Genomic DNA, 14,025 nt, shown 5'->3' on the forward strand with positions numbered 1-14,025 from the left:
AGAGATGGGAGGTCCTGGGTTCAAATCTGACCTCAGACACTTCCTAGTTGTGTGACCCTGGGCAAGTCACTTGACCCCCATTGCCTAGCCCTTACCACTCTTCTGCCTTGGAACCAATACCCAGTATTGATTCTAAGACAGAAGGTAAGGGTTGAAAAAATTTTAAGAACTTTATGAGTCATGTATACTAGTGAAGTGTAAAAGCATTTTCTAGCAACCACATTTTCAATGTTTAAGATTCGGAGATTGTTTCTTTCTATCCTATCCTAGGCTCTTAATGCCTAGCACAATGTTAAGCACCCAGGAGTCATATAATAAATATGTCAAGACTGAATCCCCTACTCATGCCCTTAATTCCTTCCCTGCCCACCTCTTCAAGGAATTTTCTCCATCAGTCTCCTCTTTCCCCTTCAATCTCCTTTCATCCAGTATCTTTTCCTACCACATACAAATGTGTTCAGCTCTCCCTTTTCTTTGAAAAATCTTGCCCTGGTCCTGCCAGTATCCTCTACCTCACTCCAGCCTCTTTACTGTTAAATCTCCAATTCTAGGGGGAAAAAAAGAAAGGAAAAACTATCTGTCCCTACTTTGTCATAACCCAGGAATGCCTTGAGTCATTGCAGGTGGGAAATATATTGCTATCAACAGGCATCTTCAGGAAAGAAGACTAGTTTGGCTAGAACATAGAGAACACAAAGGAAGTAATATTTAATGAGCCTAAAAAGACAGCTTAGACTCAGATTGTGAAGGTCTGGAAAGGACAAACTGAGGAACTGCTGTTTTATCCTAGAGACAGTAGGGAGGCAGCAAAACTTCTCAAACAAGTGAATAATCTGGTCTTGTTCTTTCACTCTCATAGTCCTGGGGGAGTTTGCTCAGGAATTATCAATGCTTCTAATATTTCAAAAGTCCCAAAGGTACTCACGAGGGCTACTCTAATCATTCCACTTAGGATGAGTATTTTGTACAACAACAAAAGCTGCAAACATTGTTTTTCTTTTTACAGGGAACCAGAGAGGAAGGTTACACCAATCCTCCCATGGCTGCCCAGGATGCAATGGTAAATCTGCTCCAGCTTTCAAAAAGCTGAAATTCCAAACGAGCTCTGTCTTTAGGGACATTTCTTCTTGTGGTTTGGGGTTGCTGTGATGACCCTTCTTGGTCTTGTAATGTTCCAGGTCCTTTGGGAAGCTTGTCAACAAAAGACAGGCGAACATAAAACCATGTTACAAATGATTCTATGTAACAAGAGCTACCAGCAATTGTGGATGGGTAATTATTAATCATTTTTATTTCTACTTCTTTATCTGTATATTTAATGAAATATGATTGGCTAGCTAAAAAGAAAAACTGAGAGAAGAGAAAGGACAGTCACCATTTAATGCTGAAAAAATAAGTCAATTTAATTTATTTATAATTAGGAATGCCTTCTATTTCCAACTCCAACAAGGTTTTTGTCTTGTGTCACTTAGCCCCCATTGCCTAGCCCTCACCACTCTTCTGCCCCGGAACCAATATACTGTATTGATTCTAAGAAGTAAAGTAAGGTTTAAAAAAAAGAAGATAAAATTGGGAAGACTGACTTGGCCAAATCAAATATAGTCAAAGGAAATTATTGCTGAACGTGACACAATATGAAAGCATCAAGGAATCGCTTTACCAGCTATCTTAGAAAGGGGAAGATACCAAAAGAATTTGGGAAAAGATTCATGGATGGTATTACTACTTCAAAATCAAGATATCATTAACTGCTAACCTTTGTGCTTATATTCTCACTTTAAAAAATGTCTTTATGAGAATCATTAACACATATATTGAGGGTATACTTAATGAAAATTAAAAAAATATTTTAACAAATTATTTTCTTCATCCAATCATATTTTAAAATCATGAAATTGACTAGAAACTAGAGAATACGATGCCCTGCCACTTAGATATTTCCTAATAATGAGAAAATTATTTAAGGGAGAAAAATACAACCTTAAGAAGGCTTTCATCAAGGTGAATTTCATCAATATATTCGTATTAAATAATATTTTTGATAAAAAGATTCTATTTAATGCTCCTCTATTATTGCTAAGTGAGAAATAAAGCAGCATCTACACATAGTATTCTCTTCAAACGCATTGTCTATGTTTGTGGAGGATGTCCAATGAAGGTCCCAATGGGAAAGGAATTCCCCCTTGGTGTGGTCATATAGATATTTCCATATGTAGATTATGTTGTGCTGGTAACATCATGATCCAGAATATTACAAGGCCTGTTTAAGAGTAATCACTTAAAAGGAATTGGTCTAAAGGAGAAAAAAAAAATCAAATGATTAAAACTACCTGTAGTTGATGGGCAGTTCACTGAATCATTACACAAGTGATTGTGTCTCAAAAGGCAATGCAAATGAGCAGTGAGATGAGCCAAGAAATGAATTGGAGAAATAGATTGCTGGCAGAATCTTATTTGAAATCATGCTGTGCTTTAATGATTGCAGAAGATATCATGACTTGAAAATTCATCTTTTTAAAAAAATTAATGCAAAGATTTTCAGTCAAACTATTTCATTCCTAGTCTTAGAACACAACAATCCCCAAAGAGTTAGATTCATAGTTGTCTCAGCTTCCTTATTATTTTGGATGTCCAAAAATGAAAAGGGCTGCGTCAGCAGGGAATGCCAGAAGTGATCTTGAGTAGAAGCTAAATACATCATTGGCAAAGAATACACAGTAGCATATTTACATGTAAAAGGCAAGAAAAGAAGATAACAGATTTAGAGCTCTAGTGTATTCACAAAAGTGAAAATACAAAGAAGAAGGCCTTCAGCACACATGGTAAATCCACTGTTGAGGATCTATGGGAGAACATAGGCAAGAACTAAGCAGAATAACAAGATACAGAAGGATAGGTATCTACATGAGTAATGGGAATACGTAGCCATATAAGAGCATGGATCAATGAAAATATTAAATAATTTTTAGAGATTCACTTGGGGAAATGTATATATCTCCCCAACCTATGTAGTCAATATTTATTTTAATATGGGTAGTCTTTGCAAAGTTATAAGTTAACTGGATACATTTTTAAAAGTTTTTCAGGAATTTCAAAACATTTCTGGACAAGACATAGTAGATGCTATTAATGAATGCTATGATGGATACTTTCGGGAGCTACTCGTGGCAATAGGTAAGTGGAAAATCATGAAGCGTAAGGTAGAACATTCAAAATCACCCTAACGTAAAGCTTATTTTCTGGTTAAAATAAATTGTGCATGTGTATATTATTGAGGAGAATATGCTGGCTTTCTAAAGATTCTTAATTTAAAGTAGCAAAGACACATTAACCATTATGATTATCACCAACTTTAAACGTTGGAAAGTGTTTTTCTCCATTTTGTTCAATTCACATACTTGTACCTAAATACTTGTAATGGAGAAGAGAAGAAGGTTTAACTTTTTCTGCCTGACCCCAGAGGAGAGAACTTGGAACAATAAGAGAAAGATGCAAAGAGATAGAATTCTACTCCATATAAAGAGAAACTTGCTAATAATTAAGACTGTCCCAAATTGGTGTTAAATCCTTCTAGAAGAAAATGGCTCCTCTTTAGTGGAGTTCTTCAAGCAGAGAAAGATGACTATTTGTCCAAGATCCTGTAGAGGGAATAACCTATCTGTGCACAAGTTTGAAAATTCTAAATGTAGAAGACTAAACTTGGATCCATGGGGAACTGAGTTCAAATTCTGACTCTGCCACTCACTATTTGGGTGATATTAGACAAATGATTTAACCTCTATGGCACACAAGTTCCCCATTTCTAAAGTGTGGGGATTTGATTAGATGACCTCAGGGGACCCTTCCAGCTCTAGGGTTATAATCATTAGACTAAATATGTGGTGAGGTCACAGTCAACTCTGAAATGTTGTGCTTCAATATAACAATGGTGTACAAAATTAGCTTCTTGTCCTTAAACAGTTAATGTGCTTAGCTCACCTTTTAGGAGGATGAATATCGAACACAGAGATAGCTTTCATGAGTAATTGTACATACCACCCTATTCGGCTCATTTTCATATTCATTTGACTAATTCAAGGGCGGAAAGACCTTTCTAGTATGACCTCCTCTTGATAAGCCAAAATCTCTTTTTAACTCCTCTCTTAAAACGGTATCTTTATCCTAGTACGTTCTGCTAGAATTTTTAAAAAGAGTCATCAACCACTCCCTAACTCTGTGCCAAATACCCTGTTTGGAGAGAAAAAAAAAAACAAAAAAACATATCCCAGTGAGTATTACTACTCCACTCAAGTTGATTAAAATAATAAAGCTTTGGGGATGGCACAGCTACTGTCCATTTTTTAAAAATACAAAGCAGGCTCATTCATCTTTGCTTTACTTTGGATCTTGCCTCCTTTTTGCAGGGAGAATGTTAAGATGCCCATTTAATTTGAAGCATTACTCTGAAAGATCTCAAAATGCAATTAGCATGTCTATTGCAAACATGATCTATTGATCCAAGGAATGGGTCAATAAAATAAATATACAGTATTTATTCATTATGTGGTAATCAATAAAATGTGTCTTGCTTTGAGTAGAACGACAAAGGCAAAGATTGTTACTGGGCTAAAGTCCGAATCTGAAATCTAGCCCAGAGGTAAAAGCATTAGCCTATATAGTCCACTGCCCAGAATGCCAGAACTGGATAGAAGCATGAATGATGGAATAGGAACCCAGGGCTACTGACTCCAAATGCAGTCCTTTGTCTCCTTTATGAGGCTTCCTAGAAGACAGGAAAACCTATCTAGCCCCAATTTCAAAGACTTCTTGGATTCCAGAATCCCCTACTATATATTTAAAATGAAAGAAAGGGCCAGGAGGATACAATGATATTTATCATGGAATCATCATGACAAACAGAGGTTGAAATGGCACCCAAGAGCCAACTATTAAATTTCCAGGTATTTTTTGTGCCTCAGTAATTGGTCAGTGCTTGATTTATTGTTCTATTGATTATCCAGCCTTCAAAAAGTGATAGGAAAAAGAACTGTTAATCATGCAAATTAAACTTAAAACTGTGTCCTATGTTCATTTTCCCCCTGAGGGTACAGTTGTTAAACATTAGCCAACAAACTTCTGAATATAAGGTTAAGTAGAAAGTTTGATATTAAGACACCCGAGTTCAAATCCCAGCTCTAATAGCTATTAGTTAAATTACCTTAAAACAGTTTCAAAACCTCTTTTCTTTGTCTATAAAATGAGGATTATAATACTTTCAATAACTATGTTAGAGAACTGCTTAGAGGATAGCACTTTATAAAGCATAAAGATCAAATATGAGAAGCAATATGGCAGAATGAAGGGAGGCCAGCCTTTGGAGTCAGAAAAACTTAGGTTCAAACCTTACCTTTTCCATACACAAGTTGCTTGACCAAGGCAAGTCATTTACACTATCAGAGCCTCAGTTAAATTTTTAAGAACATAAGTTTCAGATGAATGAACAATCTCCAATTGGAGGGAATTTCCTACACTGGACACTCTTTATCTAATAAACTCACAACTCTAGAGGGGTAGGGAAAAGAATTAAAAGATTTACTAAAATGCAAGGTATTACCATAGCCATAGGGGGCAGCTGGGTAGCTCAGTGGATTGAGAACCAGACCTAGAGATGGGAGGTCCTAGGTTCAAATCTGACCTCAGCCACTTCCCAGCTGTGTGACCCTGGGCAAGTCACTTGACCCCCATTGCCTAGCCCTTACCACTCTTCTGCCTTGGAGCCAATACACAGTATTGACTCCAAGATGGAAGGTAAGGGTTTAAAAAAAAATCAAAACATATGATATTAACTATTAAGTTCATTTTTACTTGTAAGAGGGGGGAAAGAAAAGTGAATGGAAATGTTCAATATGCCACCATAGTTAAGATCATATGGGGCACAGAGCCTACCTTATCAGACATATTAGAACATACATGAATGTGCACTCAGACACATGCAATACATACCCACTACAACATATAGAAACCCATATATTTTAAATAACATGGAGACTTTTCTAATCTTATGCTACCTGGTAGGATCCAGTTTTATTTTCTCTCTCCTTTCCCAAACCCAAGCTATAGCCCCCAAGGTAATTAAAGCAAAAGGGAAAGTGTTTATTGTTCTATGCCATTATTGAATCCAACCCTTAGAGGGGGAAATAATAGAAGCAAGAAACTGTGGGGGCGTTTTTTCCCGCTTTTCAGATTACACAAGTATTCAATAGATGACAAGACATAGCAGCTTGCCTCCATCTCAGTAGTGGCCTGGGGCCAACTGATATCATTCTGATTTTCTCTTAAGTTTATACTTTGAGAGCTCTGGATTGTGCCTACTGAAGTTTATATAGCATGAGAGGTTGAATAGTTCATCCTATATAACTTATCCTATGAATGGTATGCCATAATTCCAGTCATTTTCTATCATGGACAACTCTTGGTGACCCCATTTGGGGTTTTCTTAGCAAAGACACTGGAATGGCTTGACATTTCCTTCTCTGAATCATTTTATATACTTGAGCAAAGTGAAGAAACAGTGTTAGGTGGCTTTCCCCGAGTCCCACAGCTGGTAAATATCTGAGGCCAGATTTGAATTCACAAAGATGAGTCTTCTTGACTCCAGGCTTAGCACTCTATCCATTGTGCCATCTTCCTGCCCATCTAGGCCATGATTTCTACAACATGCCTGGTTTGTAACTATTCATAGACTCATAGATCTAGAGATTAAACAGAATTTAGAGATAATCTCATTCAAAACTCTCATTTTATTGATGAAGAAATAGGTTTTAAGAGTGGTTCAGTGACTTTAGTCAAATTCTTCAAGGTCATTGACTAATTGTCCTGCATGACCCTCCATCTCTTATCTCTGCCCTTTCATAGACTGGTCCTATCTATATGGATCACTGTCCTTCCTCACTTGACCCTCCTAGAATTCCTGGCTTCATTTGTGACTCCACTTAAAAGCTACTTTCCACAGAAAGCCTTTCTCATTTCTCCCAGCTTCTTCTACCTTCTCTTTTCAAATTACCTTCCATATTCTCCATATAGATCTTTTATACACATAGAGATTCACATATTATTTCAAATGAGGTACTTGTAATGTGCTTAGCACAATGCTTGATAAATGCTTAATAATTGTTTCTTCCCTTCCCCTCTTCTTCTTCATCACTATATATATATATATATATATATAATTTTGTTTCAGCCTTACAGAAAACTTGCTAGTGTAAGGGTAAATTTAGGGTTGTGACTGAATATAATATAAATTTAATTGGTCACGAGGGATTAATTCAAATCCCAAATAAAATACTCAAGTCAGTTTGGAAATTTTATAGTGGTTTATTAATATAGAGGGAAGGAATTTAAGAAAAAGAGAGAGGGAAAAGGGAATAGAATTTCTCTGACCTTGCCTGTGCCAGCAGGAGTTCAAAGACCTCTGCCATGAGGCCTCCTCAGAAGATTAGGGGCTTCCTAAGAGGCTAGTGTTTTGGAAGGTAAAGTAAAAAGGAATCAGCTAAACTCCAAGAGAGCTCAGAGAAGACGCCTCACCTGACCTACGATATTAAGCTTCTCCCAGTTACTGTATCAAGGACACTCACGGCCAAACCTGGACAATAGCTGCAGCCACACCAAGATGCCAAGACTCTCAGCAAGCTGCCACCAGCCACCTCTCTGCTACAAGAGACAGAGCCACCTCTCCACAAAAAGAGACCTGAGAGAGGAAGTGATGTGAAATAAATAGCCCATATTTACAGCACTTCCTCCTCTCAAATGTACCAATGGTAGCTTAAGCTTGATTTAGGACAGCCCAGGGGGTCTTTCAGTTGTTTTTGATTTATCATTTGCTATCACATGTCTGTCATAGGCCATCCTTCTCACCACTTAATCCTTAAGTAAGGGTGTAGGCATTCCTGGTTTTATAGACTAAGCAGGGTGGAGTAAATCTTTTTTCTTTATATTTTATTTGATCATTTCCAAGCATTATTCATTAAAGACATAGATCATTTTCTTTTCCTCCCCCCCCACCCCCCATAGCCGACATGTAAATCCACTGGGCATTACATGTTTTCTTGATTTGAACCCATTGCTATGTTGATAGTATTTGCATTAGAGTGTTCATTTAGAGTCTCTCCTCTGTCACGTCCCCTCAACCGCTGTATTCAGGCAGTTGCTTTTCCTCAGTGTTTCCACTCCCATAGTTTATCCTTTGCTTATGAATGGTGTTTTTTTCTCCTAGATCCCTGCAAATTGTTCAGGGACATGACACAGGGTGGAGTAAATCTAAAATTCACACTAGCCACATACTAGAAGTATAATTTTTTGGACTAGACTTGTGATTTTATTGGATTGGGAATCTTTAGGATGAGATGCTTCCCCCTACCAATATGAATTTCCACTCTCTCTGCCACTAGAAGTCTTGGAGTTGCCTGGGGCATAAGCAGTTATATGTCCAAAGTAGACTTTCAGTTTAGGCTTCCTCACTCCAAGGATGAGGCCAAGGGGCTAGGATGTGAGGCAGTGGTCTTTCCCTACATGGAGCACTTTACCATGTGCATTTCTAAATTTATTTCTTTGACACTGGTGACCTCTTGTGTCTGTTCAGTTTCATGCTATTTTCACAATTCTTGTCTTTCTATAGCAAAAAGTCTTGATAGTTAAAATGAAGGTTATTGTTGGGAGGAGGAGAGAAGGGGGTAATTTCAGTTTCCTTCCAACTTTAATCTTTCTATGTATGGAACTTTAAATATTATTTGGGATAGACATTTAATGAGGACATTGCCAAGGGGCATTGATTCTGCCTCTCCCCAGTCTTAATTTGACCACGTCAAGACTTCCTAAAATTTTACAATATAAACATCTTTAAAGAACATCATTTATCAGTATTCTCTCATTATAACCAGCCTCAACTCTTCCAGAGCTTTATCCAAAAATTGATCATCCACTCATCAAAAATATGAAAGAAAATGGACACAAAAGTACCTTTTATGAATCTAAAAGCATTTCTTCTTTTGTATCCTATAGTTCTCTGCGTCCGGGACAAGCCTTCCTATTTTGCTTATAGGCTGTATAGTGCAATCCATGTAAGTATGATTTCCTATTTATTTAACAAGTAGTTTTCTTTCCCAACCATGACCCTATTGCCAAAGGGCTAATTTAGCTCTATTCCTTAATTAAAATTCTATTCATCTTTTATAAGTCTTTTTTTGGAATCGTATCTATTTCTTAGATCATAACATCTTGTGCTTAGAGGACTTCTTAACACTGAAAAACCAAATTTAATACAAATACCTTCCTTGTGTTTCATTTCTGTCTATAATATCAGATTTCAAAGTAGTATTTCTAAGTTTCGGATTACCCCCAGGTTTCTAAAGCTAAAGTGTTTGGTAGACCTTCAGGTTTTCACCATCCTTTCATTTCATTCATATCTTGATTTCGATGGCCCACAATTCCATGTAGAAGCTAAATTGACCTAACCCAAGACTATGCTTTATAAAGAATGTCATTGTTTAGTCTACATGACCCTATACACTTAACCATGGGATTTTCTTGGCAAAGATACTGGAGTGTTTTGCCATTTTTTTCTCCAGTGAATTTTACCAGAGGTGAAGTGACTTGCCCAGGAACACAAGGCTAGCAAGTAACTAAAACTGTTTTTTTTTCCTTTTGTTTGTTTGTTTTACTCCAGACCCATTGCCCTATCTACCCTACCATAAACAATGCAGCACATTCTTAATTAATAAAGTATTCACAGTCATCAGCTAATTCATTCTTGAGTAGTCACTAAAATACTTGCTTCAAATCAATATCCTTCTGCAGCATTTCTCTTCAAACATAGTAGCTTTATTGCTTACTGGTGTGAGAATTTCCTTTTGCAAATAGTTCTTCCTTTATTTTTTAAAGACTCTCTGCCCCATACTGGACAACATGAGAATTCTCTTCATAAATGGAAAACCTAGCTTGCCCAATTTCTGAAATGTTTCCTTCACCTTTTTTTGAAAGCATGAGCTAGTTTAAATTTCTCTTAATAATATTCAAAGCCATCCACCTCCAGAGAAAGAACTGTTGGAGTCAGAATGCAGATCCAGGCTCATGAGTTTTCACTTTAGTTAATTTGGGTTTTAATTTGGGGAGGGGGTTAGTTTTATATGATTATTCGCTAAGCAAAATGAACAATATAGAAATGGGTTTTGCATGATAATACACGGATAACCCAAAACAAATTCCTTACCATCTCCAGGAAGCGGGGAAGCAAAAAAGGGAGGCAGCTAATTCGGATCACATAATTTGGGCCACTTCAGAAAACTTACATGGCAAACCATTATCACATATAATTGGTAAAATAATATATATTTGAAAATAATGATACTATTAATAGCTACCACTTATATAGCACTTAACAAGCACTATTTCATTTCAGCTTTACAAGAAGGCTAGGATGCAGGTGTTATTATTCCCATTTTATAGATGAAGAAACTAAGGAAGAGTTGAAACAACGTGTCTAGTGTCACACAGTTAAAAAGTGAGGACAAAATCAAACTCAGTTCTTTCTGACCCCATGTCTGAGGGCTCCACTGATCGAGCCAACCTCAAAAAGCATTATTGAATTAAATAGGGCTACACTATTTATGATTGAAACACTGTCTTAGTCAAATAAATCATTTATTGGCAACAACGTCTCTAGATGAATGCAGTGATGCTACACACCATCCTATTTTTTTTTTATTGTCGTACAGGCTCAAGAACAAGAAAAATATGCAGAGCAAATCAAAAGATTAAATTGTGCATTGAAATAGAAGTAATTTTTCACATGCCATCAGCTCTTACGAAGTAGTTATTACACTTCAGACATACCCATCTATCTTGAGAATCATTTTTAATACTAAAATAATGAGCGCTGTTTCCTACAGAATGCATTGTGGGTCACCCTGATTTGGAGTCAGAAGACTTGGGTCCTAATTGCCCGTACCATCTAATGAGCTGCTTAAAATCTCTAAACTTCAAGCTCCCTGTCTGTCAAATGTGATGGAGAATACTCATGCTTAATGATGAAAAAGAAAGGAAAGAGAGGTCCCTCGATAGATTGAGTACTGGATCTGGACTCAAGAAGATATGGGTTCAAATCCAGCATCAGGCATTTACTAGCTGCCTCACCCCCTTGCAAGATACTTCACCTCTACCTACCTCAGTTTCTTCATCTATAAAGATAATTATATTTTTCTCCCGTGGTTGATATGAAATTAAAAAGAGATAGTATTTATAATGTCATCAAAACACTTTGAAACTCTATAAAATGCTAGCAATACCAATATGCAAAACGAATTTTATTCATCTTAAAGGATCATATAAATTACCATTTCCCCACTGGAGCAGATCAGCTATGTGCTTCTTCTCCCTCAAATAAAGAATAGAAATAGGCTCTTATTTATGCAGTATATTTGATTTAACAATATAAATTATAATATATTATAATAAAAATAATGAGGGAGAAAACTAGTAATTCGAGTGTAAATGGCATTTTAAGATTTATGAAACACTTTACAAATTGTGTCCTCACTACAACTCTGTGAGTTAAATGCTATCATTTCCCCCTTTTTATAGATGACAAAGCTGAGGCAGAAAGAGCTTAAATGATTTAACTCAGATCCTCTTGACTCCCAGTCTAGTGCTGTGTGTATTAAGCTCTCCCTCTATCCAGGTGCCTGAAGATATACAGCTGACCAGCATTAGGGAGTCCTTGGCTCAAATTCACTCTTTGACACATATTAGCTATGTGAACTAGCTGTTCAATTTTGGACAAACCACAATAATTAGTAATAATAACTCCAATTTACATATGCTCCTTAAGGTTTGCAGAGTGACATAAATGTGTAAAAAAATTGCTTTTCCCATAATAGTTTTATAGAAACCTAGCTGATATAAACATTGCAGCCTTTAATTTTAGATTTGAGAAAATTGTTGCCTTTCGAGACCTTGTTCAATGTAACAGGTAATAATTATGCTATAATTATATATCATGATTATAACAATGTATAATAATTATACATTATTATAATGCAATATTATAATAATAATTATAAAATAGAATTCAAATTCTTTTGAACTCTGTCTAGTCCTCCATTCCCTATACTACGCTGCCTCTAGACACAGGCACGGTGGATGGAGTTTTAGACCTGGAATCAGGAAAGATCAGAGTTCAGATTTAGCCTCAGACACTTGCCAGCTCTGTGACTCTTGGGCAAGTCATTTAACCTCTGCCTGCCTCAGTTTCCTCATCTGTAATGGGAGGGGATAATAGCACCTACTTAATCAGGGTTTCGAAAATCAAATGAGACAGCATTTGTAAAGCACTTAGCCCTGTGCCTGGAGCATAGCAGGTGTATGCTTCCTCTCTTCCCAAACTTTAAACCTAAGACCCAGTGCCTTCTCAAGGCAAATCTCTGTACTATGGCTTTAGAACCAGTAGAGAGGAATGATATCTATGCCCATGTCCACGATCCTTTCACAGAATAAAAATGCTGCGGCTGGAGAAAACTATTTGTGGATGGGGATGAGAGGCTCATCACAGCAACTTCCCCTAACCTCGTCATTCCCACTTTTGGGGACTGAAATCAGCTGCTGCCCTGATCGATGGGCAACATAGCACAGGACAGCCTGTGTTTCTCAGTATGTGAGCCTTTGCACAATTGATTAGTCAGATCATTCCTAGAATTTTCAGATCCCCCAACCTGAGATTATCTCTTCAGCCAGGAGATGTCAGCATTGCTCCATTAAGTTACAAATTAGAAAATCTGTGATTTAAATTGGGCTATTCTGGCCTTTTCATTCCACATAAGGATAGGGAGCGGAGCCAGGATTTCAGGGGTACAGAAGGTTCTTGGGGAGGAGCTTCCTCTTTCATTCAATTTAATAACTTCTTTGCAGCTCGAAGTTTTTGTTTTTAAATATTTATTTAATTAATTAATTTAGAATATTTTTGCCATGGTTACATGAATCATGTTATTTCCCTCCTCAACTCCCACCCACCTCCTGTAGCCAATGAGCAGTTCCAGACCTATTTCCATATTATTGTGCAGCTCAAAGTTTTAAGAGTTTCCTAGAACCCTGGACAGGTCAAATGGCTCTTGACAGGTAGAATATGAACTTACCTGGAAATGCCTTCCTGATATCCATAATACTTTCTACCCTTTCTCTTCTGTTCTGGTCACATGAGGTTAATTTCACCTAGGTTGGTCCAGGTCAAAATCTTTACCATTAGATCCTTTCATTGGCCTTTGCCAAATAAACTGGGAGTTTTCCCATTAATCTGTTAGATAAAGATTTACTCATTTATGTTTGTAGGAAATCCCTCCTTCAACTCTACCCCTCCTTCTCTCTTTCTCAAAATATCTTTATTTTTATTCCTTTCCTTGACAAAAATAAAAGCAAAAAAATCCCATCCTCTCTATCAATAATTGAGACTTCTGAGGCCCAGATTTTAACATGAGATTTTTTTTTTCAGTCAAATCCAAGAGACAAAACACAAACAAACCAAATTTAGGCTTTCTAATTTTCTCCTATCTCTTCTTTTAGGACCTAGGTTTCCATAACAAAACCATTATCAGGATTCTAATTGCCCGAAGTGAAATAGATCTGATGAATATAAGGAGAAGATACAAAGAAAGATATGGAAAATCTCTGTTTCATGATATCAAAGTAAGTTGTGTTTTGTTTGTTTGTTTGTTTAATTAAACTGTGGTATACTTCAATTTCTGATAGGTCTGAATAAGATATCTCACATCAATATCCTCAAAATGAAATTTGCTGTCTTCCCCACCAAAAACTTGTTCAAATTTCCCAATTCAGTTACCACCTCCTCTTTGAAGTCTTTCCCATGGAGGAGGAAGCACCATACAGGGAAAGAGTGATATATTTGGAATCCCAAGACATACATTAAAATACCAACTGTGCCACTGACTACCACTGTCAAGGGGCAAATCATTTAGATTTTCCTCAGCTACTCCTTCTGTCTTC

General features: G+C 36.8%; 1 protein-coding gene across 1 annotated transcript in view; it reads left to right on the forward strand.

The window, feature by feature from the left end:
- ANXA10 (annexin A10) overlaps window positions 1-14,025 on the forward strand; it is a 99,378-nt gene that overhangs the window by 84,330 nt on the left and 1,023 nt on the right. The window contains exons 7-11 of the mRNA XM_056803814.1: window positions 1,007-1,060; window positions 1,179-1,272; window positions 3,079-3,174; window positions 9,037-9,095; window positions 13,585-13,707. Coding sequence (XP_056659792.1) covers window positions 1,007-1,060; window positions 1,179-1,272; window positions 3,079-3,174; window positions 9,037-9,095; window positions 13,585-13,707 — 426 coding nt within the window. The remainder of the gene's footprint in view (window positions 1-1,006; window positions 1,061-1,178; window positions 1,273-3,078; window positions 3,175-9,036; window positions 9,096-13,584; window positions 13,708-14,025) is intronic.

The sequence above is a fragment of the Monodelphis domestica genome, chromosome 6, assembly GCF_027887165.1.
Source record: "Monodelphis domestica isolate mMonDom1 chromosome 6, mMonDom1.pri, whole genome shotgun sequence".
NCBI classification, from domain to species: Eukaryota; Metazoa; Chordata; class Mammalia; order Didelphimorphia; family Didelphidae; genus Monodelphis; species Monodelphis domestica.